General features: G+C 45.6%; 1 protein-coding gene across 2 annotated transcripts in view; it reads left to right on the forward strand.

Moving 5' to 3' along the window:
• Nucleotides 1–15,556, forward strand: part of St3gal5 (ST3 beta-galactoside alpha-2,3-sialyltransferase 5) — a 57,204-nt gene extending 41,648 nt beyond the window's left edge. For both annotated transcript variants that reach the window (XM_048352564.1, XM_048352565.1), the window contains exons 4-7: nt 8,665–9,008; nt 11,773–11,959; nt 13,160–13,318; nt 15,096–15,556. In XM_048352564.1, coding sequence (XP_048208521.1) covers nt 8,665–9,008; nt 11,773–11,959; nt 13,160–13,318; nt 15,096–15,344 — 939 coding nt within the window. In that variant the 3' untranslated portion in view covers nt 15,345–15,556. The remainder of the gene's footprint in view (nt 1–8,664; nt 9,009–11,772; nt 11,960–13,159; nt 13,319–15,095) is intronic.
• The last annotated feature ends 6,840 nt before the right edge of the window (nt 15,557–22,396 follow it).

A 22,396-nucleotide genomic window follows, 5' to 3' on the forward strand; every position in this document is an offset into this window, starting at 1 on the left:
TTTCTAAGACTTCTTTATGTATTCTGGACACCAGTCCTCTGTATCAGATACATGATTTGCAAATATTCTCATACATTGTGGGTCATCTTATCCCTGTTTTACAACATAATTTCCAGCATAAAAATCTTTTAATATTGATGGAGTCCAACTTACCCATTTTTCATTTGTGTTTTTGATATTATAGTTAAGAAGTCATTGCCTGGCCTTCTAGCTTTCTATTTTTTTAAGAAGTTGTTTAGTTTTAGGGAGGAGTTGGGTTTTTTTTTTTGTTTTTTTGCTCTTTTTTTTTTTTTTTTTTGGCCAGTCCTGGGGCTTGGACTCAGGGCCTGAGCACTGTCCCTGGCTTCTTTTTGCTCAAGGCTAGCACTCTACCACTTGAGCCACAGTGCCCCTTCTGGCCGTTTTCTGTATATGTGGTGCTGGGGAATCGAACCCAGGGCCTCATGTATACAAGGCAAGCTCTCTTGCCACTAGGCCATATCCCCAGCCCTTTTTGGTTTTTTGTTTTGTTTTGTTTTGTTTTGTTTCTGGTATTGAGGCTTAAATTTCCTGGTTAGCTTTTTCACTTGAAGTTGGCTTTCTAACACTTGAGCCACAGCTCCACTTCCAAATTTTTGCTAATTAGTTAGAGATAAGAGGCTCAAAAACTTTTCTACCTATGCTGGATTTGAACTGAGTTCCTCAGATCTCAGCCTCCTGAGTAGTTAGAGCTCCCAGCTTGACGAGTTTTATAGTTGTAGCTCTTATCTTCATGTCTTTGATCCAGTTGAGTTAATTTTTGCATGTGATGTGAGTCAGGGCCCAACCTCTTTCTTTTGCATGTAGTTCTCCGGCTTCATGTAGCCCATTTGTGCTTGCTCTACAGTCTTCTCTGCCTGGGCCCTTAGCTGTGCTTTGCCTCTGTTGCCCTTTTCTAAATAAGATCTTAGTCCAGGGATTCCTTCTAAGAAGCCCCTCCTTATTCTCCAAACCTCTTCAGGTTTCATTCCTAACGTTTGCTCTACATAGTATTTTAACTGTCTTCTCTGTCTTTTAGACAAGAACTTGGGAGACAGGGTTATGTGGTAAATAACCTTTTATGTTACTCACTATGTGCTTCTGTATATTACAATTCAGAGAGGAGAGGAGGTATTAGCTCAGCCACAGTGTGCTCTCTCATTTCATTGAACTCAAATTGTATAGAAAATCCACAGCCGGTTATTTGAGTACATTCCATACATTAGGTTTGCCCAATATACATTAAAAATGTAATACACATTAGGCTTGTGAGAACTATGACTGATATGTCTGTTTAATTCTAAGCATTCTTTAGTGAAAACCTTTCCTCTCCTTTTTTCTCTGAATGGTAGAATATAAGTCCTTTCATATAGACTAAAAAGGTCAGTTTTAAGACCTAAGATGACAGTTGAACCCTTAGTAGCCCTTCACAGGTGCCAGTGCCCTGTGAGGATTCCTGCCAGTCACTGAAAAGGAAGGTAGGAAGGCGGCGTAGAGTACCTGAGAGGCAGGGTTGGCCTCCCAGTCTGCTGCCTGCATTAAGGGGTAGAGCCATTCCTAGGCATCTGCCCTGAGCATCATGAACCAGGATATGATAAGGCCATCTGAACATCCATGTTCATTGCCGCACTATTCACAATAGCCAAGACATGGAAACAACCCAGATGCCCCACCGTAGATAAGTGGATCCAAAAAATGCAGTAGCTATAGACAATGGAATTTTACACATCCATCAGAAAGAATAAAATAATGTCATTTGCCGGGAAATGGATGGAACTAGACCAAATCATGTTAAGTGAGTGTGTTAGGAGCAGAGAGAAAAATGGAGCATGTTCCCTCTGATATGCGGAAGTTAGATTTAAAACACACTGGGATATGACAAATTGCACAGGATTCTAGATACCCACATACAGAGAGACCAAAAGAGAATAGTCTTAGGAGAGAATCACAAAGGTACAATACCCGAACTGCCTCTTTATATGTATATAAAATAATATACATACTGAAAAGATATGGAAACAAAGGACTCTTTTCTTAATTCATTTTTTCTTTTGCTGCTAATTCTGTATTCTTTACCTTATATATAGTATATCACGTGCATATCGTAGAGGGGTGGGGGGAGGGTATAGAATCTAAGGAAAAAGGATGAAATGGCACAGCAGTGGAGCACACTGGACTTTGATGAACGTGAACTGCACAACTCATGGGGAGAGGTGGGAGGGAACAGAAGACACTGTATGTAAGGACAGACACATGTAAATGTAATCCCGCACACATCCACCTCTATCATAATTTAAAATACATTTTAAGAAAGAAGGGGTATAGCTAACTGAACAAGCCAGTCAGATCCTTTGTGACCACCATGCCAGTCAGCTTCTGAAAGAGTTCTAGAAGGTTTACTTTCTCCAGTTAAAATGTAACACAAAAGCAGAAATAGTAGCTTATACCTATAAACCCAGCACACAGGAGGCAGAGTCGGGAAGATCTTGAGTTCAAGGTCAGCCTGGGCTACATAGTGAGAATCCTATCTTAAATAAATAATTACTCAAATAATACTAAAGGAATAAAGGATCAAGTTTCCCGTACATTTTTGTGGGAAAATTACATCATCTCACGCATTATGCTATGTTCACTGTTGGACTGGAGGTGTTTTTTATTCTGTTACTTGGGACTTTCTTTTTTTAAGATAGGATTTCATTTTATCGCAGCCTGGCCTCCTGCCTCAGCCTCCCAAGTGCTGGGGTTCTAGGCATGTACTAACATGCATGGCAAGACAGTGTTTAAAAATAGCTTTGTGCCAGGTGCTGGTGGCTCACGCCTGTAATCCTGTCTCCTTAGGAGGCTGACATCTGCCAGGCTGGGCAGAAAAGTCCCCATGAGATTCTTATCTCCAGTCAACCACTAGAAAACCAGAGGCAGAGCTCCCAGTGGTAGAGCGCTAGCCTTGAGCAAAAGAGCTCAGGGACAGTGCCCAGACCTACCACAACCACCACCCCCAACCACAACAAAAAGTAGCTTTGCAACATTTTTTGCCCCTGTTGAAATGCTCCACTTTTCAGAAAAGTTCTAACAAGATACCCCACTTCCTCTGGTGCGTGCCAAAGTCCAGGCCTCAGTTTGTGCAGATGAAAGGAATGGCGAGAGTTGCCTGTCACTGAGGGTTTGAGGCTAAGCACAGCAGGCCGTGAGAGGGAAAACAGGACAGGGCTGGGCCAGATCGTGAAAGGCCTCGAAAACCACACTAAAGCGTTCACGAGGACTCTGTTACATACTGTGGGTGTGGGAATCAAGGGCACCTCTCATGTCCCTCGTGTGGTTCTCAGTGTCCTCAGTGGCTAAGAGCAGGGGTTCACTGTGAGCCCCCTGGCTCCAGGCTGTCTGTGGAGATCTGATTCTTACCACATGAACATGTGGATAAATTTGAATTGTTCTGGATGCGTGTTGGCCGAAGACAGTCTTGTAGCCAGGAGAGGGGGCACTGTTGGTTTGATTGGCTGCAATCAACATCTTGCAGCGTGATTGGCACCTTGCCTGCCCTATCAGACCTTTGTGATGTCCCACTGTACCAGGCCCAGCCTACATTAGGAAGGGGTGTGTATTTTCTATTTTATAATGTCCTTTAATACACCAGTTGTTAACCAGACAAGAGTAGTCTCTGAAGGGACTCTCGAACACATTGAATGTGTGGTTCAGAAGTGAAATTGCACTTAAAAGATATCTGAGGAGTGATGGGCACATTTGTGTTAATTTAGGCGAGGTGGTAGCAGTTTGAACTTGGCTGGCTCTCTCAGAGAGCTAAAGACCACAGATCACCCTGGGGACAGCATTCTTTGCAGTGTAGTTAATTATGGCTCAGTTTCCTCAGTTTTCTCTCCAGCTCTACAGGCCTCCATTTAGCGGGTTTGCAGTGAGCAGCTTTGCCCAGTTGGGCTAGTCAGCACACTGAGGCGCCAGCCAGCATCGCACACCCAGCCTTTCCTGTTCTTGGTGCCACATCCCTCTTTCCACACACCACCCTGGGATGTGTCAGAAAACCAAAGTCTCCACCCAGGGTCCAGTGCCTGAACCAAGATGATGCTACTAGTTAATAGATCCAGAATGTCCAGTCTTTCCTTCAAAGCTGAAGGTGACAGAATCTATCATCTGTTGGATTTGCATCTTTGAAGCATGTGCTTTTGTTAACTGTCCGTGTAGACAGAGTCCCATCACCATCATCACAGCTTAGTTTTGGGACGTCTCCATCCCCAAGCCTCTTGATAGTCCTTTACTCAGCCCCCACCCCTGACAGCCACGAACTCGTGGAGGATTTCTGTAGTATTCTTCTGTTGACTTGGTTATTTAAATTTTCTGCCTTTTTAAAGTTTTATACACTGGTAACTTAAGTGACAGCTAACTGTGTCAAAAATTATGACATGTGCCTAGCAATAGGCAAAATGCTTTGAGCACCACCACAGCAACCCAGGGAGCTAAGAGACCAGGATCTCAGCTTGAACACAAGTTCTAGCCGGATGCTGGTGGCTCACACCTATTATCCTGTAAGCTACTCAGGAGGCTGAGATCTGAAGTTGATGGTTCAAAGCCAGCCCAGACAAGAAAATCCATGAGACTCATCTCCAATTAAGTATCAAAAATGAACCAGCACTGGAGCAGTGGCTCAAGTGGTAGTAGAGCACTAACCTTGAGCAAAAAAGTTCAGGAACATTATTCAGGCCCTAAGTTTAAGACCCAGGACTGGCACAAAACAAAAAACATACAACAAAACCCCACAAGTTCTATTGAGCCCCCTTCCCGCCCCCATTGCACAGCCATGGAGGAGCTGGGCTCCTTCCCGTGTTTTACGCCAGACGTAAGTTCTTCCACCTAAATAATTTGCCTTGCCCTGAAATTAAGATAATAATAATTACAGTAGGGCATCATCTCCTATTATGCCATGTACCTGTTGTATTTCTGAGAAGTATGATTCTTAAAATGATGTAGTAGAAATGGAAATGGGGATTTTACTAAGGGAAATGATTTGATTTTAAGACCTCTCACATTGTGGTTTTCCCTGGCAAATCACCATATCGTGGACAATTGTAACTACCAGATGTCTGTTAATTCTTAATTGTGAGCAGCCTGCCAGCTCAGCCTGGAAGAGTTTTCTAAAACCGAAGCAGCCTGGCGCCGGTGGCAGCTGTCTGTAATCCTCGCTACACAGGAGGCTGAGATCTAAGAATTGCATTTGGAAGCCAGCCTAGGCAAGAAAGTCTGGAGACTCTAATCTCCAGTTTACCACTGGAGGAAAACTGAGAGTGAAGGTGTGGCTCAAGTGGTAGAGCTCCAGCCTTGAGCAAAACAAGAACCCGTAATCAGGCCTGTGTTAAAGCCTCCTATACTGACACTATAAACAAAAGCAATTTCCATCCCTGGATTTGAGCGTTGTCTTGTGTCCTGCAAGAGCATTGACTGCCCCTGCGTGCCTGAGGCCTCGCTTGGAGGGTGCCCCCCAGACCCCAGACTCACCAGCAAGTCCTCTTGCTGGAAGCCAGTGGCAAAGCAGCAGGTGTCTTCTCTCACTACTCCAGCTCTTTAAGGTGAGACATTGTCCTCTGAGCTTTGAACTCAGGGAGCCGTGAAGAGAGAGAGGAAGACGCTGGGATTACAGGTTTAAATCACCCCAGGGTTCTCTCAGAACCCCCCATGTCTTTAAAAAAAAAAGTTGAACTAAAAGGGGGGATGGGAGGAGGGCCTGTTGTGGTTTGATTGCCAGGGGCATTTAGAATGCCATGATTTATGTCCTGTCCCAGCTGGGAATCCGGCACAGAAGGGGTTACAATCAGAATGATTGGCTAAGCCTTGTGCTCTGTTCACAGTCTAGAAAATTAAATTTGAAGCCTGAAATTGAGCTCTTTGCCAGAATGAGAATGGAATGAAATTTCACTCCTTTCCAAATGAAACTTAAAGAGAAGATCTGGCAGCAGGGCCGGCTCGGCTTCCTAGGTCGCTGGAGATGCTTCTCTGTCTCTTTGATACTTCTTAGCTCCTCTTATATTCAGAGAGATTTTATAAGACCGGGTGCTTGAGGTATCACCCTAGAGTGACAGAGGAGGCCCTTAGGACTCTTTAACAGTCGCTGTTCACCTTCAGCCCTGAGGCTTGGGATGAATGTGCATTTGTGTATGTGGTCCTTCTGTTTGTTCACTTCTCCCAGTTGGGTGTCATTTGACTTGGAAAGGGTCAGGGAGACGAGGGTCATGACAGGTTCCTGGCTTGGCTTGGGGACGATTCCCCAGGAGGTGGTTATCTATGCAAATCCTTGCTCTTAGTGGTTTGTGTGCTATTATCTGTGGGTAGTGGCTGCTATTTCCGTAGCTGGGGGTAGCTTGCCAGCTCAAAGCTCTTCTGACCTTAAGTTCTCAGAGTAAAGATGCTAATGACCATTTCTCAAGGTCTACAGGGTGAATGGTGACAGTTGAATATGGAACTAGATTTTATAGTCCGGGAGTCCATTATTAGGTCTGGCCAGTTAAACCCCATATGCCAAATTAAGAGACATAGTAAAGGGAGAAAAGGGGATTTATTATGTGGCAGCCATGGGAAACAGAACTTGTACATCTTCAGGAATGTGTGCGTGAGTGGGGGGGCGGTGCAGGGGGGTGTTATCAGGCACTGCCCTGGCCTTAAGTTAAATAGAAAGAATTGAGGGCAGGAGTAGAAAAGATAGATAGTTAAAACCATCTTGATTCTAAGTGAAATGGACTCCCAAGTTTGGAAATAAGTGGTTTATCGTTGTTATTTTCAACGTACTATGTGAAATTATGCCTTTTTCTTTTGTTTTTCTCCCCTATGATTTTACTCTGTTGTCCCTGTAACTGATTTTGGTGCCCTGGGTATTGTATATATGTTTATCTGAACTAGGGAAGGAAAGGGCAACGTCAAAATGGTGAGACAAAGGGCAAAAGGTGAACCAATGCAATAGCAATACTTATAAGACTATATGCTATAAACCAACCAACCGTACAATTCGGGGCAGGGGGAGGAATTGGGGAGGCAGGAAGGTGGAAGAAAAATGAGGGAGGAGGTAACAAGTTTGACAAGAAATGTACTCACTGCCTTACGTATGTAACTGAAACCCCTCTGTACATCACCTTGACAATTAAAAAAACAAAACATTGAGTTGCAAGTATGGCCTGGTTAACCATAGCTCAGTCTTTGTCTCGAGGCCTAGCAAGTAGTCTGTAGCTTTTGCACATTTTTTTATGAGTTGGTAAGAGGAAGTCATTAGCTATCTGAAGGAAAGCTTGCCTTCTGTCATAAGATGCTTATCATCAGTGATTGAAAAATGAAGGAGGAGACTGAGTGTCCAGCTTTTATCCTGCTTAACTTAGAGCAAAAGCATCTTTTAAATCACGTCTTACACCTATTTACATCCCTCTAACATCAACTCTGAGGCATTTCCTCTTTCAGAAATAAATTCAGAACCTCAAGATGTAGACCATGGGCTCTTAAGCAGTAGTGACTTTTTTTTAAGCTATAATATTTAAAACATTTCTGTGTAATTGGGTAGATGGATTCCTTTAAAAATTTATTTTACCAAAAATCTGATAATTACAAGGCTCTGAGAAAAAAATAGATGGGGTAATAAACATTTAAAACTCTTATTTAAAACAATAAGAATACCGAAGATACTGACCGAGTTCAGAAAACCTGACGAAATCCTAGGAATAAATACCAGACATGATACCTCACATGCCTTCAGGCACTGGTGTACACACCCCGAGCATGCAGGAGAGACTCCAGTGCTCAGGGCAGAGCAGGGCTACTGAATATGGAGGCAAAGGCCTGAAGCAAAAGGACTAGGAAGAATCACTTGACAATAGTTCCAAGGCACCGTTTCTCCACACCGAGCTAAGAGAAGACTGTGGCTGACAGGACATGTATAGCCTGCCCCTCCTAGGTTCTGTGTCCAGCCAATGGTCAGCTACAGTCCCTTGCTGATACAAACCTGGAAAATGCTGGGAAAACGCATCTGAAACCAGCACACTTTCTGTGTTAGTGGAACATTGTTCCCTGGTAACATTTAAGGTAATTTGCCTTCCAAACCTCTGTGGCATTCATTACCCTAACTCACAAACAAGCCCGTTTCTTATCCTGCTTAGGTGGGAATGTGAAATAGGAAGCGTGCGTGTGTGTGTGTTGGTACTAAAGCTTGAACTTGGCCTCAGTACTGTTCCTTAGCTTTTTCACTTGAGGCTGGCTCTCTACCACTCTACCACTTGAGCTGTAGCTTTACTTCCAGCTTTTGTTTTCTTTTGGGTGCTTGATGGAAGAGTTTCATGGGCTTTCTTGCCCGGACTGACTTTGAACTGTGATCCTCAGATCTCAGCCTAGGCATGAGCCACTGGTGCTTGATTGAAACATGAAGTATTAAGACTATCAAGTCAGTTTTTTCCTCCAAACTTATTTGTGCAATGTTAGGCCAGGAGTAGGAGGGGGAGATGGGAAGCCTTCTTGCTTTATCTGTGCTATGAAAGAAACACTCTGCAGCGTTTCTCCCATCACACAGTGTTAAGAGGCAGTGATCCACAAAGGAGCTACATCAGACACCAGAGGACAGAAGTCATCTGTAAGAGGATATTTCTAATGCTGAACAGTATTGAGATTCAGCTGTATGTGATTCCATTCCAGAGGGCTCAGAAATACGCTCAGCAAGTCTTGCAGGAAGAATGTCGGCCCAAGTTTGCGAAGACGGCAATGGCACTGTTATTTGAGCACAGGTATGACGTGGACTTGGTGCCTTTCATGAAGAAAGTTTCCAAAGTGAGTGAAAGCCAGGACACGTATGACCCTCCTTTCGGATTCCGGAAGTTCTCCAGCCAAGTCCAAGAGCTCCTGGATGTATTGCCTGAGCACGACTTCCCTGATCACTTGCAAGCCAAGCCCTGTAGGCGGTGCGTGGTTATTGGAAGTGGTGGAATACTGCACGGACTAGAACTGGGCCACACCCTGAACCAGTTTGATGTTGTGATAAGGTACCTATGCCTTGAAAACCAGCCTTTCTCCTCTAGGTCTCAGTCTAGTACCTGGCTTAGTGCGGCTCCAGGGACAGTGAGGGGCTCTCACATCTTCGGGGTCCCTGACCCCAAGGGATTTACTGTTTGAGCAGTTGGAACAAAATACAAAATGATACCATGTCCAAATTGTGCCACAGTGCTTGTAAATTAGAGGGGCATGCTGTGGAATGCAGTCATTGCCAAGTCTGTAAGAGGAAGTTTGGGTCGATGGGTAGAATCAGGTGAGCTAGCAGAGGAAGGCTGCCAAGCAGGGTGACAGGAAGACACAGCAGGAGAATGACACCAGGGGATCCTGGACTTCAGAAGCACGACTTAGCTAGTGAGCCCTGAAAGACAGTGCTGGCCTGCATAGAGAACAGATGGAAAACACACTTGGCCGTGACAGGCATTGAACTGTTCTTAAAAATAGCTCTTCCAGTGCGTGCCACTGGCTCACACATGTAACCCTAACTTCTCATAAGGGGGAGATCCAAAAGATTGTGGTTCAAAGCCAGCCCTAGCAGAAAAGTCCTTGAGACTTTATCTCCAAAATAACCAGCTAAAATCTGGTCTGGAGGTGTGGCTCAAGTGGTAGATTGCCAGCTAAGTAAGCAAGCTAAATAAGAATGAGGCCCCAAACTCAAAACACAGTATCAGCAATAAACAAATATTTAAAATGTATTTTTCCAAGTGTGTAGCAATTACCTAACCTAAATTCAATCCCCACTACACAAAACTTTTTTTTTTTTTTGGCCAGTCCTGGGCCTTGAACTCAGGGCCTGAGCACTGCCCCTGGCTTCTTTTTGCTCAAGGCTAGCACTCTGCCACTTGAGCCACAGCGCCACTTCTGGCTGTTTTCTGTATATGTGGTGCTGGGGAATTGAACCCAGGGCCTCATGTGTATGAGGCAGGCACTCTTGCCACTAGGCCATATCCCCAGCCCCACAAAACTTTTTTTTCAGTTATAGAAGATAAAATTAATGATTATAAAAATATAAGGAAGAAAATATAATTACTCATAAATAACCACCAGTATTGTTTACTCTTTTTATTTACTTTTACTCTAGACACTTAATTCTGAGTACATTTGTGTGTGTGTGAGTGTGTGTGTACCAGCATTGGGCTTAAACTCAGGGTCTCAGGCTCTTGCTTGGCACGTTCACTCCACACTGACACCCTGCCACTTGAGCTATACCTCCACTTTTGGCATTTTTCTTTTTCTGTCCCTGTCCTGGGGCTTGAACTCGGGGCCTAGGCGCCAACTCTGAGCACTTCAGCTCAAGGCTAGCACACTACCACATTGAACCACAGCACCACTTCTGGTTTTCTGTTGGTTCATGGGGCATAAGAGTCTCATGGACTTTCCTGCCTGGGCTGGCTTTGAACCATGATCCTCAGATCTCAGCCTCCTGAGTAGCCAGGATTATGGGCATGAGCCACCAGCATAGTTTTTGCTTACTATTATGAATAGTTCTGAGCTCATTTTGCATTCTTGGTTTTTTTTCTTTTTTTGGGTGAAGTTATAGAAACTTATTTAGTGATTCTAGTGCTTAGATTGTTTCTGGATTTTTTTGGTTTTGTTTCGGTTACTATGAAAATGCTTTGCAAATTCATATTCATGTCCCTTTTTGTACAACTCTGATTGTTTCCTTGGAGGAGTTCTTTAAAGCAGGATCATTGGCTGTAAGATGTAGGGATACTTTTCGAGTCCTTAATACATTGAATTGATTCACTGGCTCTGCCCTATGATGTGCAGAGCCAGGGCCTTGGTGAGAGCTGAGTTCTGACTCCATTTTTTTTTTTTTTTTTTGCCAGTCCTGGGCCTTGGACTCAGGGCCTGAGCACTGTCCCTGGCTTCTTTTTGCTCAAGGCTAGCACTCTGCCACTTGAGCCACAGCGCCCCTTCTGGCCGTTTTCTGTATATGTGGTGCTGGGAATTGAACCCAGGGCTTCAAGTATACGAGGCAAGCGCTCTTGCCACTAGGCTATATCCCCAGCCCAAATTATATTTTTTATTTTTTTGTTTATTTATTTTTTCCCAGTCCTGGGGCTTAGACTCAGGGCCTGAGCACTGTCCCTGGCTTCTTTTTGCTCAAGGCTAACACTTTGCTACTTGAGCCACAGCACTACTTCTGGCCGTTTTCTATGTATGTGGTGCTGGGGAATTGAACCCAGGGCTTCATGTATACGAGGTGAGCACTTTACCACTAGGCCATATCCCCAACCCCCTCCTGACTCCATTTTTCCAGCAGTGGTAGACAGGTGGGTTGAAAACGGGAAAGGAGGGATGGGGTCACATTCAGAAGGCATGAAGGATGCAAGCACAGAAAGTGGAAGTGATGACAGATGTTAGTCCAAGAGACATTGAAAATGTCAGGACAGAATTTTCTGACACTTTGACATTTTTGTCAGAAAGCACTAAGGTTTCTAGTCTGGGAGTCTAAGGCATTAATATCAGAAATGGAGGGAATGGAGCAGTGTGGCTAGTTAATGAGGGACGATGACAGAATCCACCACTCCAGGTATTTTGATCCTAAGAGTGATGATGTGTTCACGTGGTACCTTCGTGGTTTGGGGCAAGCGTGCTACCTGCTCAGTGCTTCTGTTTCCTCATCTGGATGATGGATGTAGTACGCTCATTCCTGGCATTGCAGTGGCCATGCATGACCTGGGATTCCACATGATGGGGTAAGAAGGCTGATGGCTTGCTTTGTTACTGTCTTCGTTCTTTTGATTTGAATAGGTTAAACAGCGCACCAGTTGAAGGGTATTCTGAGCATGTTGGAAACAAAACTACTATAAGGATGACTTACCCAGAAGGTGCACCCTTATCTGAGGGTGAATATTATGCCAATGATTTGTTCGTTGCTGTTTTATTTAAAAGTGTTGACCTCAACTGGCTTCAAGCAATGATAAAAAATGAGAGCCTGGTAAGCACTAGAACTTCCTCTGTCAAATGTGCTTTAGTTAAAAGCGAAGGATTCTCAGATTATAATTATGGACTTCGATTTTTAGCCACACACAGTGCTGGAATGTCTACCTTTGTGTTGTCTTCCAAAGGAAACCCCATGGAACACCTTGCTCCTAATTGCCTTCCGAATCTGATTTGGAGTCGTGCATAACCATGGTGGTCATTACTTACTGGGAATGTCAACTTTGGAACAAACCAAGATTTCTGTCACTAAGATTGAGATCACCACTTTACTTTTAGTCTTGTGTTGACATGACTTTGAATTAGTTCTAGAATTGAGATTTACTTGGATAGATGTAAATGTTAAAGATGCGCGATGTGCATGCAGTTCCAAAGCCATTCCCCAGAATGCTTCAGTCACTGACCTTGGAGTAATTCAAAGCATGCCAGAAGAGCCAGTGTGGAGGAGATGGCCCGTATTTGGTCACCTCTTTTTGTTGGGTCTTTACAATAATCAATTCGATTACTTTACTGTTATGATGTTGCTCTAAATTTCATCAGTCAAGGAGTGTATTTGTATTTTTTATAAGCGATCACAAATTGGCTGTCTGCCAAGCTACTACAACATGCTATCCTTTCCTCATAAGCCCCATGGGACTAACAATTCATATCTCCAAAACTTGACTCTGGGCAGGCTGTCCTGGTCTTCTGGGTTTTATTGGATGGAAGCTCTGTTGGATGAAGCCCCATAGGATGCGAGTTACAGTCAGTTGTCATTCAACCCTATAGGACTAGGAAATAGTCAGTAGAGAGAAAAGCAAGGAGGGGCCCCTCCTGGCAGAGCCCTTAATACCCTTAATACCAGCACTTAATACCCTTTCTTGAACAAAATAATGGCCGTACACTGGAAAAAGGCTTCGGAACTTAGGTCATTCCCTGAGAAATTTCTTCCTTAAACAGTCAAGAGCTAGTTCTGTAGTTTCTATGCTTGGCCAGTACTGCCTTTGTAATTCTTCCAGAGTTTTTTGTTTGTTTGTTTGTTTTTTGTCAAGGCACTAGATTTCTATAGATCAAAATGACTCTGCCGCTTGCTGCGGAGCACAGATCACATGAGGTGATGCCCGTGGCCTTGGCCTAGTTAGCAAGAAATGCTTCCTCACCCTCTACTGACAGGCTAACTAACTCCATTGCGTATTGATTGCTTGCTTGCTTCCCTTAGCCATTCTGGGTGCGACTCTTCTTTTGGAAGCAGGTGGCCGAGAAAATACCATTACAGCCAAAACATTTCAGGATTTTGAATCCGGTTATTATCAGAGAGACTGCCTTTGACATCCTTCAATACTCTGAGCCTCAGTCGAGATTCTGGGGCCGAGATAAGGTATTTCTTTTAATCCATCTCAAAGCTAACTGTTCTCTGCATTCAAGAGGAGACATATTCAGGGGCTGGGAATATGGCCTAGTGGCAAGAGTGCTTGCCTCGTATACATGAAGCCCTGGGTTCAATTCCTCAGCACCACTTATATAGAAAAAGGCCAGAAGCGGTGCTGTGGCTCAAGTTTGCAGAGTGCTAGGCTTGAGAAAGAAGAAGCCAAGGACAGTGCTCAGGCCCTGAGTTCAAACCCCAGGACTGGCAAAAAAAAAAAAAAAGAGGAGAGATATTCATGCCTCATGTTCTTGTCTCACTGCCTGAGTTCAACTGTATAGCCAGATCATCTCCAGTAGTCATTTATTAGTCACTCTGTGTTTTTTACAGTATATCTTGGCCTCAGGTTTCTCATGGTTGAAATGGCCCTCACCCCTCTGGGACTTCTAGTTAGCACTTCGCTGGAGGATGGTTTAGCAATATGAATCAATTTTACATGTGAATAATCTTGGACAGGCAAGGTGGTTGCACCTGTAATCCCACTTAAGAAATTGAAACCAGGAGGGTTGCAGGGTAACATAAGACTCCTTTTCTTTTTTGCCAGTACTGGAGCTTTGTCCTTTAGCTTTTTTACTCAAGGCTGGCACTCTACCACATAAGCCACAGCTCCACTCGTGGCTTTTCCATGGTTAATTAAGGGTCCCCAACTTTTCATGCCCAAGCTGGCTTCAAACCATAATCCTCATATCTTAGCCTTCTGAGTAGCTAGGATTACAGATGTGAGCCACCAGTGCCTGGCTGAGACCCTCTCTTAAAAAGCACAAAAGAACTTAATAGAAGATAGAAATATAAACAAATTGCATGTGTAGCCTTTGACCCAGAAATTTTACCCTTAAAATTTGAGGAAGAGAAAACTACATCTAGTATTATAGAATGTTTACCATGATATTAATAGCGAAGAACTAAAAAAAGCCAAAATGTTCATTATTAAGAGATTGCTTAGCTGGGTGCCAGTGGCTTGTGCTTCTAATTGTAGTTACTCTGGAGGCTGAGATCTAGAGAATCAAGGTTTGGTACTAGCCCATCCAGAAAAGTCCTGGAGGGCTGGGGATATAGCCTAGTGGCAAGAGTGCCTGCCTCGGATACACGAGGCCCTAGGTTCGATTCCCCAGCACCACATATACAGAAAACGGCCAGAAGCGGCGCTGTGGCTCAAGTGGCGGAGTGCTAGCCTTGAGCGGGAAGAAGCCAGGGACAGTGCTCAGGCCCGGAGTCCAAGGCCCAGGACTGGCCAAAAAAAAAAAAAAAAAAAAAAGTCCTGGAGACTCCCATCTCCTAAATAAATAGTAAAATGTCAGGCATTTCAAATGGTCAAGTGCCCTCTGATAATGCCAGCTGAGCTAGCTGGAGGCCCTGAGTTCAAACCCTGATGACTGGCACCAAAGAGAGAGGTGGGGGGAGGAAAGGAAGGGGGGGTGGGAGGGAGGAAGACAGGAAGACAGTGGGGCTTGCTTTGTGCTTCTAGCCACTGCAGGTCGAAGCTTAAGGAAACACTTATTGTGGTACATGTACTGCCGTGCTGGCTCTTGAGGATGTACTCATATCACAGACCATATTTTAGACGTTTCCTATCTTGAGAGGTAGATTTCAAAATTCTCTGACAGGTAAACTTGACTGACGTATCGAATGGCAGCTTTTATGACTGCCTGGTGTGCACAGTCTTTGCAAAGCGATGAATTGTGCTCACAATTTTTATTTTCTAATTTGGTCTATGTTCTTCTTTTCCCCCCAGAATGTCCCCACTATGGGCATTATTGCCGTGGTGTTAGCCACACATCTGTGCGATGAAGTCAGCTTAGTGGGTTTTGGGTACGATCTCACTCAGCCCAGAACACCCTTGCACTACTTTGGCAATCAGTGCATGGCGGCTATGGACTGGCAGACCATGCATAACGTCACCACGGAGACCAAGTTCCTCCTGAAGCTCATCAAAGAGGGCGTCGTGAAGGACCTCAGCGGGGGCATCCATTGTGAATTCTGAGCCCAGCAAACCTCACTTGGAACTGCAACTGGGACTCTGAAGGCCCACGAGCCCTCTCGATGTCTTTCATCCTGCACATATTTTGTAATGCAGCTGGTGTTTTTAACTTTTAATTTAAAAACAACAAAAACAAGCTGGCACCTTGGCTCCCACCTGTAATCCTAGCCATTCAGGAGGCTGAGATCTGAGAATCGAGGTTCAAAGTCAGCCCAGGCAGGAAAGTCTGTGAGATTCCTATCTCTGCAATTATCTACCAAAAGGCCAGAAGTAAGTCTGTAGCTCAAGTGATAGAGTGCCAGCCTTGAGTAAAAAGCTCAACGTCAGTGCCCTGGCCCTGAGTTCAAGTGTCAATTCTGGCGTGCTCACACACACACAAAGATTCAGCTCTTCCTCTACTTTTCTATTTATTTGAAATCAGTGTTTGTTTTTGTACATCTTTATAAGTTAATTTTTAAGATGGAATTGGACCTTGCAAAGAGAATTGTATATGATGATGTTTTATTGTATTTTTGAGAAAATCATTTCATTTGTAAAATGTCTGTCCATGCAGAGTATGTGTTGAACGCCGGGTAATGAGGCGGTAGGAGAGGGGTCTCAGTGCCTTTCGTGATGGCCCAGAAGGCCTGACTTGGGTTCTCTGCGGCTCTGTCTGGGGACCCATGGAGGATGACATCCCTGTAGCTAAACCAGCTACGGGAGGCCCCCGGCCATTCAACCAAGTTCAGAGCTTCTTCCCTGTTGCTCCATTCTCTGCTGAACACTCCCAGGAAGCCCAGGTCCTGGGTGCCCCTGGGGGGAAGGGACACGCCCCATGAAGCCACCTGGAGTGGTTCTGGGAGCCCCTGGAAGGGACACGCCCCGTGACGCTGCTCGGGACGCACAGGCCACAGTCTTCCCAGCAGTTAGGACAGCTCGACTTTTGGTCTTGAGTGGCTTTTGAATTGGCCTTCCAAAGCACTCAAGTGTTCTCTGAGACCTTCTCTGACTGAGGCGGCTTATCAACCCGAAGGCAGAACCTTATTACCCAAGTCATGGGCTGAGTCCCTGCCAGGAAGAATCATTTTCAGAAATCCTTCCAGTGTTATAAATTGCTATTTAAAAAAGATTCTTGAACTTCTATGTGACAGGGGACCAGACAGTGTGCTGGTCAAAAGAAAAGAATAAAAGCTTTTGGGGAATCCCACGGTCTGGCTGATTTATTTGGGGAAAGAAGTCTCTCTAAATACCTCGTGATGGCGCTGGATGCTTCTGCCGAGGCTGCAGGTGGGGGCAGAGAGCTAGGGAGCCTGGTCCACAAAGGGACACCTTCTGCCTGAGAGAGTCAGCGGCCTGCACCCCCTGCGCTGGGGACACCGCTCTCTCTTAGTGGCCCACTCTCTTAGGTCAGACCTGTGTCCCGCCCCCACCCCCACCCCCCATCTCTGCTGTGCCCTGTGTCACTGCTGTCACCTCCACAGTGCTCAGGTCCCTCCAATGTGGTGCAGCCCCAGGGTGGCTTTGTCCCAGCCCTTCCCGGTATCTGCCCCCTCTGCTGCCTCCTGACACATGCAGGGGAGGGGCAGGTCCCTGCTGCCTGCAGACCTCTGAGGCCACGATACGACGGGCTGACTGGGTGTCTCAAAAAATTGGATAGATTTTGGTTTCTGCTCTGTAAGATACTCATTTTTTTTTAAGGTTTAAAATGTCTCAGCTGTTTTGAGACTGGAAATGGAGTCTAGGGAAGATGGCGCGCTGCTTCCCTGTGGCTCAGGCCTAGACTGACACCATAGAGCTCCACCCCAGCGATGTGTGTGCAGTGGGATTCAGCTTCTGTGTGTGCTGGACCTTGAGAACTCAGGGCCTGGGCTTTGTCCCTAAGCTTTTTCACTTAAGGCTTGTGCTCTACTACTTGAGCCACAGCTCCACTCTGGCTTTTTGGAGGCTAATTAGGGATGAGACCCTCATGGGCTTTCCTGGATGGGCTGGCCTTGAACCAAGATACTCAGATCTCAGCCTCCTGAGTAGCTAATAGCGCAGGCATGAACCACTAGCACCGTGTGTGTGTGTGTGTGTGTGTGTGTGTGTGTGTGTGTGTGTGTGTGTATACCAGTCCTGGGGCTTGAACTCGCAGCTTGGGTGTTGCCCCTGAGATTTTGTGCTCAAGGCTAGCTCTCTATAACTTGAGACTACAGCTCCACTTCTGGCTTTTTTTTTTTTTTTTTTTTTGGTATCTAATGAGAGGTAAGAGTCTCATGGACTTTCCTGCTCAGGCTGGCTTTGAACCACAATCCTCAGATCTCAGCCTCCTGAGTAGCTAGGATTATAGGTGTGTGCCATCAGCACTTGACAATTTAACTTTTGTTGTGGGTTTTTTGCTTTAGTTTTCCATTTTTTTCAATATAATTGTTATTATTAAGGTGTTGTACATAGGGGTAACTTTCGTAATGAGCACATTTGCTTACCCCATTTCCCCTTCCTGTTCCTGCCCACAAGTTACATGGGTCATTTGCCATATAATGTATACCGAAGAGCATGACAGCAGATTCCTTCTTTCTTCATCTCCCCTTTGCCCTCCCCCCCAAAGCAATTTAACTTAAGCCAGGTAGACAGTTATGCAGTGGGCACCCTCTCAGGGGTCACATGGGCTCGGGTCCCCCTGGCATAAACAAAGAATATAAGGAGCATTGAGATCGCAGGGGCTGAGCCTAGCAGGAGCCCCCACCGCTCTCCTCTTGCCAACTCCAATTGCCACATGGCCGCCGCTTACTCCACTGAAGACAGGAATGCGGAAGCCCTCCACCCACACTCTTCCCTCACCTAAGAACACTTTTCCTTTTGGGTCTGTACACGTCAGCCTGGCATCTCCCATCTGGAAGGTCAGGCAGCCTCTGTCCAACTTCTCTGCCCCATTAGCAGGTCAAGTGTCCTACTTTTGTTCTGGGACAGTATGATCACCATTGCCTCTTTAAAACATGTTGTAAGGTGATGTCCAGAGGGTTACAGTTACATAAGTCAGGTAATGAGCACATTTCCTTTGGAACAGTGTCATCTCCTCCCTTGTTCTTCCAGTTCTCCCCCTCCCATCTCCCTTCCCCCTGCCAAGTTGTGCAGTTCATTTCCAACGTCTTGTCTAGGGAGCATCACTCCTGAATTGGTTCACATCTTTGTCCTCCCTTTTCTGTGCTTCTCCCTCCCCTCTCCAAATCAGATAAACACGTGCAAGGCAAAGGGTACAGAAACCAAGTACAGCCACAGAGGGAAGAAACCAAAGGAAAAAAGGGAACTGCAAGCAGTACAATTTTTAAAAATCCTCTTGTTTCCATTTCTTGGAATTCATTTCAACCACATCATTTTATATGAGCATATGACATGGCTATTGAGCCCTTGTGATCCTCTTCTAAGAATATCCTAGAAAAGTCTTACTGTGTGAATGTTTAGAGTGCTGTTTAGTTAATCATGTCCAAGAGTAATTAGTGGCCTTTTGTTATCCATTGGGTTTGCTTACAGATTTATAAGTGCATTTAATTATTACAAATGAGGGAAACCATGTAGTCTATGTTTCTTTGGGTCTTATACTTCACTTAGTATAATTTTTCCAAGTCTTTCATTTCCTTACAAATGAGGCAGTGTCATTCTTTCTGATGGCAGCATAGAATTCCATTATGTATATATTCCATATTTCGTACATGCTCCTTAATGGACAAATGAATCAAGAAAATGTGGTATCTATGCACAATGGAATTTTGGTTGTAGTGGTGGTTGTGGGGCTTGAACTCAGGGCCTGGGTGCTGTCCCTTAGGTTTTGTGCTCAAGGCTAGCACTCAACCACTTTGAGCCATAGCTTCACTTTGAGTGATTAATTGGTGATTAATTGGAGATAAGAGTCTCATGGGCTTTTCTGTCCGAGCTGGCTTCATACTGAGATCCTCAGATCTCAGCCTCCTGAGTAGCTAGGATTATAAGTGTGAACCACCAGCACTGGATTCATGTTCTTATTTCTGGTGACTTATGTTTTTTACAGGATTCATCCTAAGACATTTAGAATGACATTTAGTGCTCTCTGACCACGAAACAGGACTCTAAACCATTTCCATTACAGCCTGAAGCTGCTTTGAAGGCTCTCCAGAACTTTGGAGACCTCTGCATAGAGAGCCAGGCCTCTTCATTTTTCTTCTCCCTATGGCTCCCCATACCATGCATTGGTTTAACTTCCCCCATTCAGGAAGGCCCCTTCCTCTTGATGGTTTTAGGAGAGTCAAAGCCCACAGTCTTGTTCCTGTTTGTTGGTCATAGCTTTCTACCACCACAAAGGGCTGTCTTGTTTATGTTCGGTCTTGAATACCCTTTTTACAAAAAGTAAGATTTTAAGTATTTTTAGCATTGCAATAGGAACCAGAAAGAAGAAACCCTTGCTTAGATCATTTTTTATAAATAGAGATAGGTGTTTTTCTTATGGAGCCAACTAACATCCCAGTACCCAGCACTGTCCCATCCACACACTGGAAACTCAGACCTCTCAATGCACGTGGGTGCTTGTTTCTAGAGCAAAGGGCCAGGGAAGTATTTTGAAGCATGCTGGTTAGACCAGCCTGTGGGGTTCTCTGTGTTCTTGACAATCATTTGGCAAAAGGGTCTGCTTTCCCCACTGACTGGATCAGAACGAAGGCCCTGGACGATCTGTCTGCAGCCAGTGCCCTGCTCCCTTTTCCAAAACTGGGAATCCAAATAGAATCCCATGCTGGCTTTTTGTGTTCACATGTCTCAGGTCCTGGAATATGGAAGTGAGCGTCAGAGTGGGTCCTTCCATGAGACATACAGTCCCACTGTTCTAGCTGACTGACCTGCAGACCATTCTGTTCTGACCATGATTTGGGCAAAGCCAGAAAACAGTTCCAGCCAGACAGTGTTGGCTGCATCTTAGTACCAAGCAAAGTTGCCACTAAGATACAGCCCTGGGGCTCCTGGCCTCGGTTCCAGCTCCTGTCCTGTCCTGCCAAGATGGCCACCTGCAGTCCTGACAGTTTTTAAGAGAGCTACAGCTCGAGCCTAATGCCAGGCTGCAGGTAAAGTGAGCTGAGTCCTGCCACTCTGGAGCTTCAGACTAGAGGCAGGAGGCCAAGCAAGGAAGCATGCCAGCAGTAGGGGTTAGAGCATGGGGAAGTACACCCAAGCAGATGGCCAGGGTGTGTCCGGCAAGTAGAACCTGAGACCAGAGGGCTGGTTAGCAGGGCAGGGGAGGAGGACAGGAAGAAGGTTGCTGGCAGCATGAGCTGCTTTGATGCAGGAGGTGAGATGGCATGGCCCACTCTTATCAACCCACGACATGATGCACCTTAGCAAGCCTACACTTGACCCCTCCCAACCTGATACGACAAGAATGGGCACGGGGTGCACTTGTCTGAGGCCCGCCTAGCCAGGTGACTGTCAAGGTGAAGGACAAGGTAGAGCCGTGGCGGACTTGATCCACTGTGTATTGAAAAACACGGTTGTGGGCAGAGGGGTAGAAGTAGGAGGGTAGGAAATTGGGAGCAAAAAAAAAAACATGCGAAAACCAACAAAGTTGGCTTCACCTTGGGCTGGTTAGGGGCTAGGGCCCTGAGCACCCTGCAGATTGCCTTCCGACCCAGGTCCTGCCAGTCACTCTTCTATTTCTAGATCCTTCTTAGGGGATACAACTGGAGAGGCAGCTTATCTCTGTGTTAATGCCCCCTACTGAGCAAGTGCAGCCTTCTCAGGGATCTCCTTTGTTAAACAAGGCCTGGACAGGACCCCAGCCCATACTCCCTTCTTTTCTTTTCTTTTGCTTTCTTTCTTTCTTTCTTTCTTTCTTTTTCTCTCTTTCTCCTTTCTCCCTCCCTCTCTCCCTCCCTCCCTCCCTCCCTTCCTTTCCTTCCTTTCCTTCCTTTCCTTTTCTTTTCTTTTCTATACCAGTACTGGGGCTTGGACTCAGGGCCTGGGCGCTGTCCCTTAGATTTTTTTGTTGTTGTTCTTTGTTTGTTTGTTTTTTGGCCAGTCCTGGGCCTTGGACTCAGGGCCTGAGCACTGTCCCTGGCTTCTTCCCGCTCAAGGCTAGCACTCCGCCACTTGAGCCACAGCGCCGCTTCTGGCCGTTTTCTGTATATGTGGTGCTGGGGAATCGAACCTAGGGCCTCGTGTATCCGAGGCAGGCACTCTTGCCACTAGGCTATATCCTCAGCCCTCTTTGTTTGTTTTTAATCAAGGTGGATCCTCTACCACTTAAATCACAGCTCTTCTAGCTTTTCTTATGGACTTTCTTGACTGGGCTGGACTGGCTTTGAACCACCACCCTCAGATCTCTGCCTCCTGAGTAGCTAGGATTATGGGCATGAACCACTGATGCCCAGGCTCATTTCTTTTTCATGAAAACCAACCCTGCAATGCATAATGGCTGTTGGGATGGCCTGCAATGCCACCTAGCGTCCAGCAGCTGTGTTTACAGCTCTCAGCACTGAGCGGCACCTTGCGCATTCTTCTTCAGGGTCCCAGCCTATTGGCTGGAAGGACATCGTCCCCTGTACAATCTGGATCCTCTCCTTCCCTGACCACTTATCCTCGGCTCCCTTCTCCCTTCCCATATTTCATCCTGTATTTCCATGGGTCAAACTACACCTTTGGTGCTCTCTTTTAATTCCCACATCTGGATCTGCAGTGGCGCCTCCGCTTGCGATCTCCAGAGGCCCAGCCCCGTATGTCCACTTCCTTCAGGACACTGCCTCTCAGACCAGCGCGGACCTCAGGCTCCGACGAGAGCTTCCTTCTAGGGATGACAGAGCTGTCCCAGTGCCAAAACCTGAGAAAAGGTTTTCGCTGAACAGTGAAAGAAAATGTTCCTATTTTGCAGGTCTTGTATGCTGAAAATCCCAAGCACCCCACCAAAAATGAAATAGACTGGTTTAGCAAGTTTATAGGATACAAGATCAATGTGTGAAACTCAATTATATTTCTAGAAGGAGCTGTAAACCAGCCAAAATAAAATTCCTTTCTTGTATGTGGTGCTGGGTTTGAACTTGAGCTTTCACACATGCTAGGCAGGTACTCTACCACTTGCAGCC

The sequence above is a fragment of the Perognathus longimembris genome, chromosome 8, assembly GCF_023159225.1.
Source record: "Perognathus longimembris pacificus isolate PPM17 chromosome 8, ASM2315922v1, whole genome shotgun sequence".
NCBI classification, from domain to species: Eukaryota; Metazoa; Chordata; class Mammalia; order Rodentia; family Heteromyidae; genus Perognathus; species Perognathus longimembris.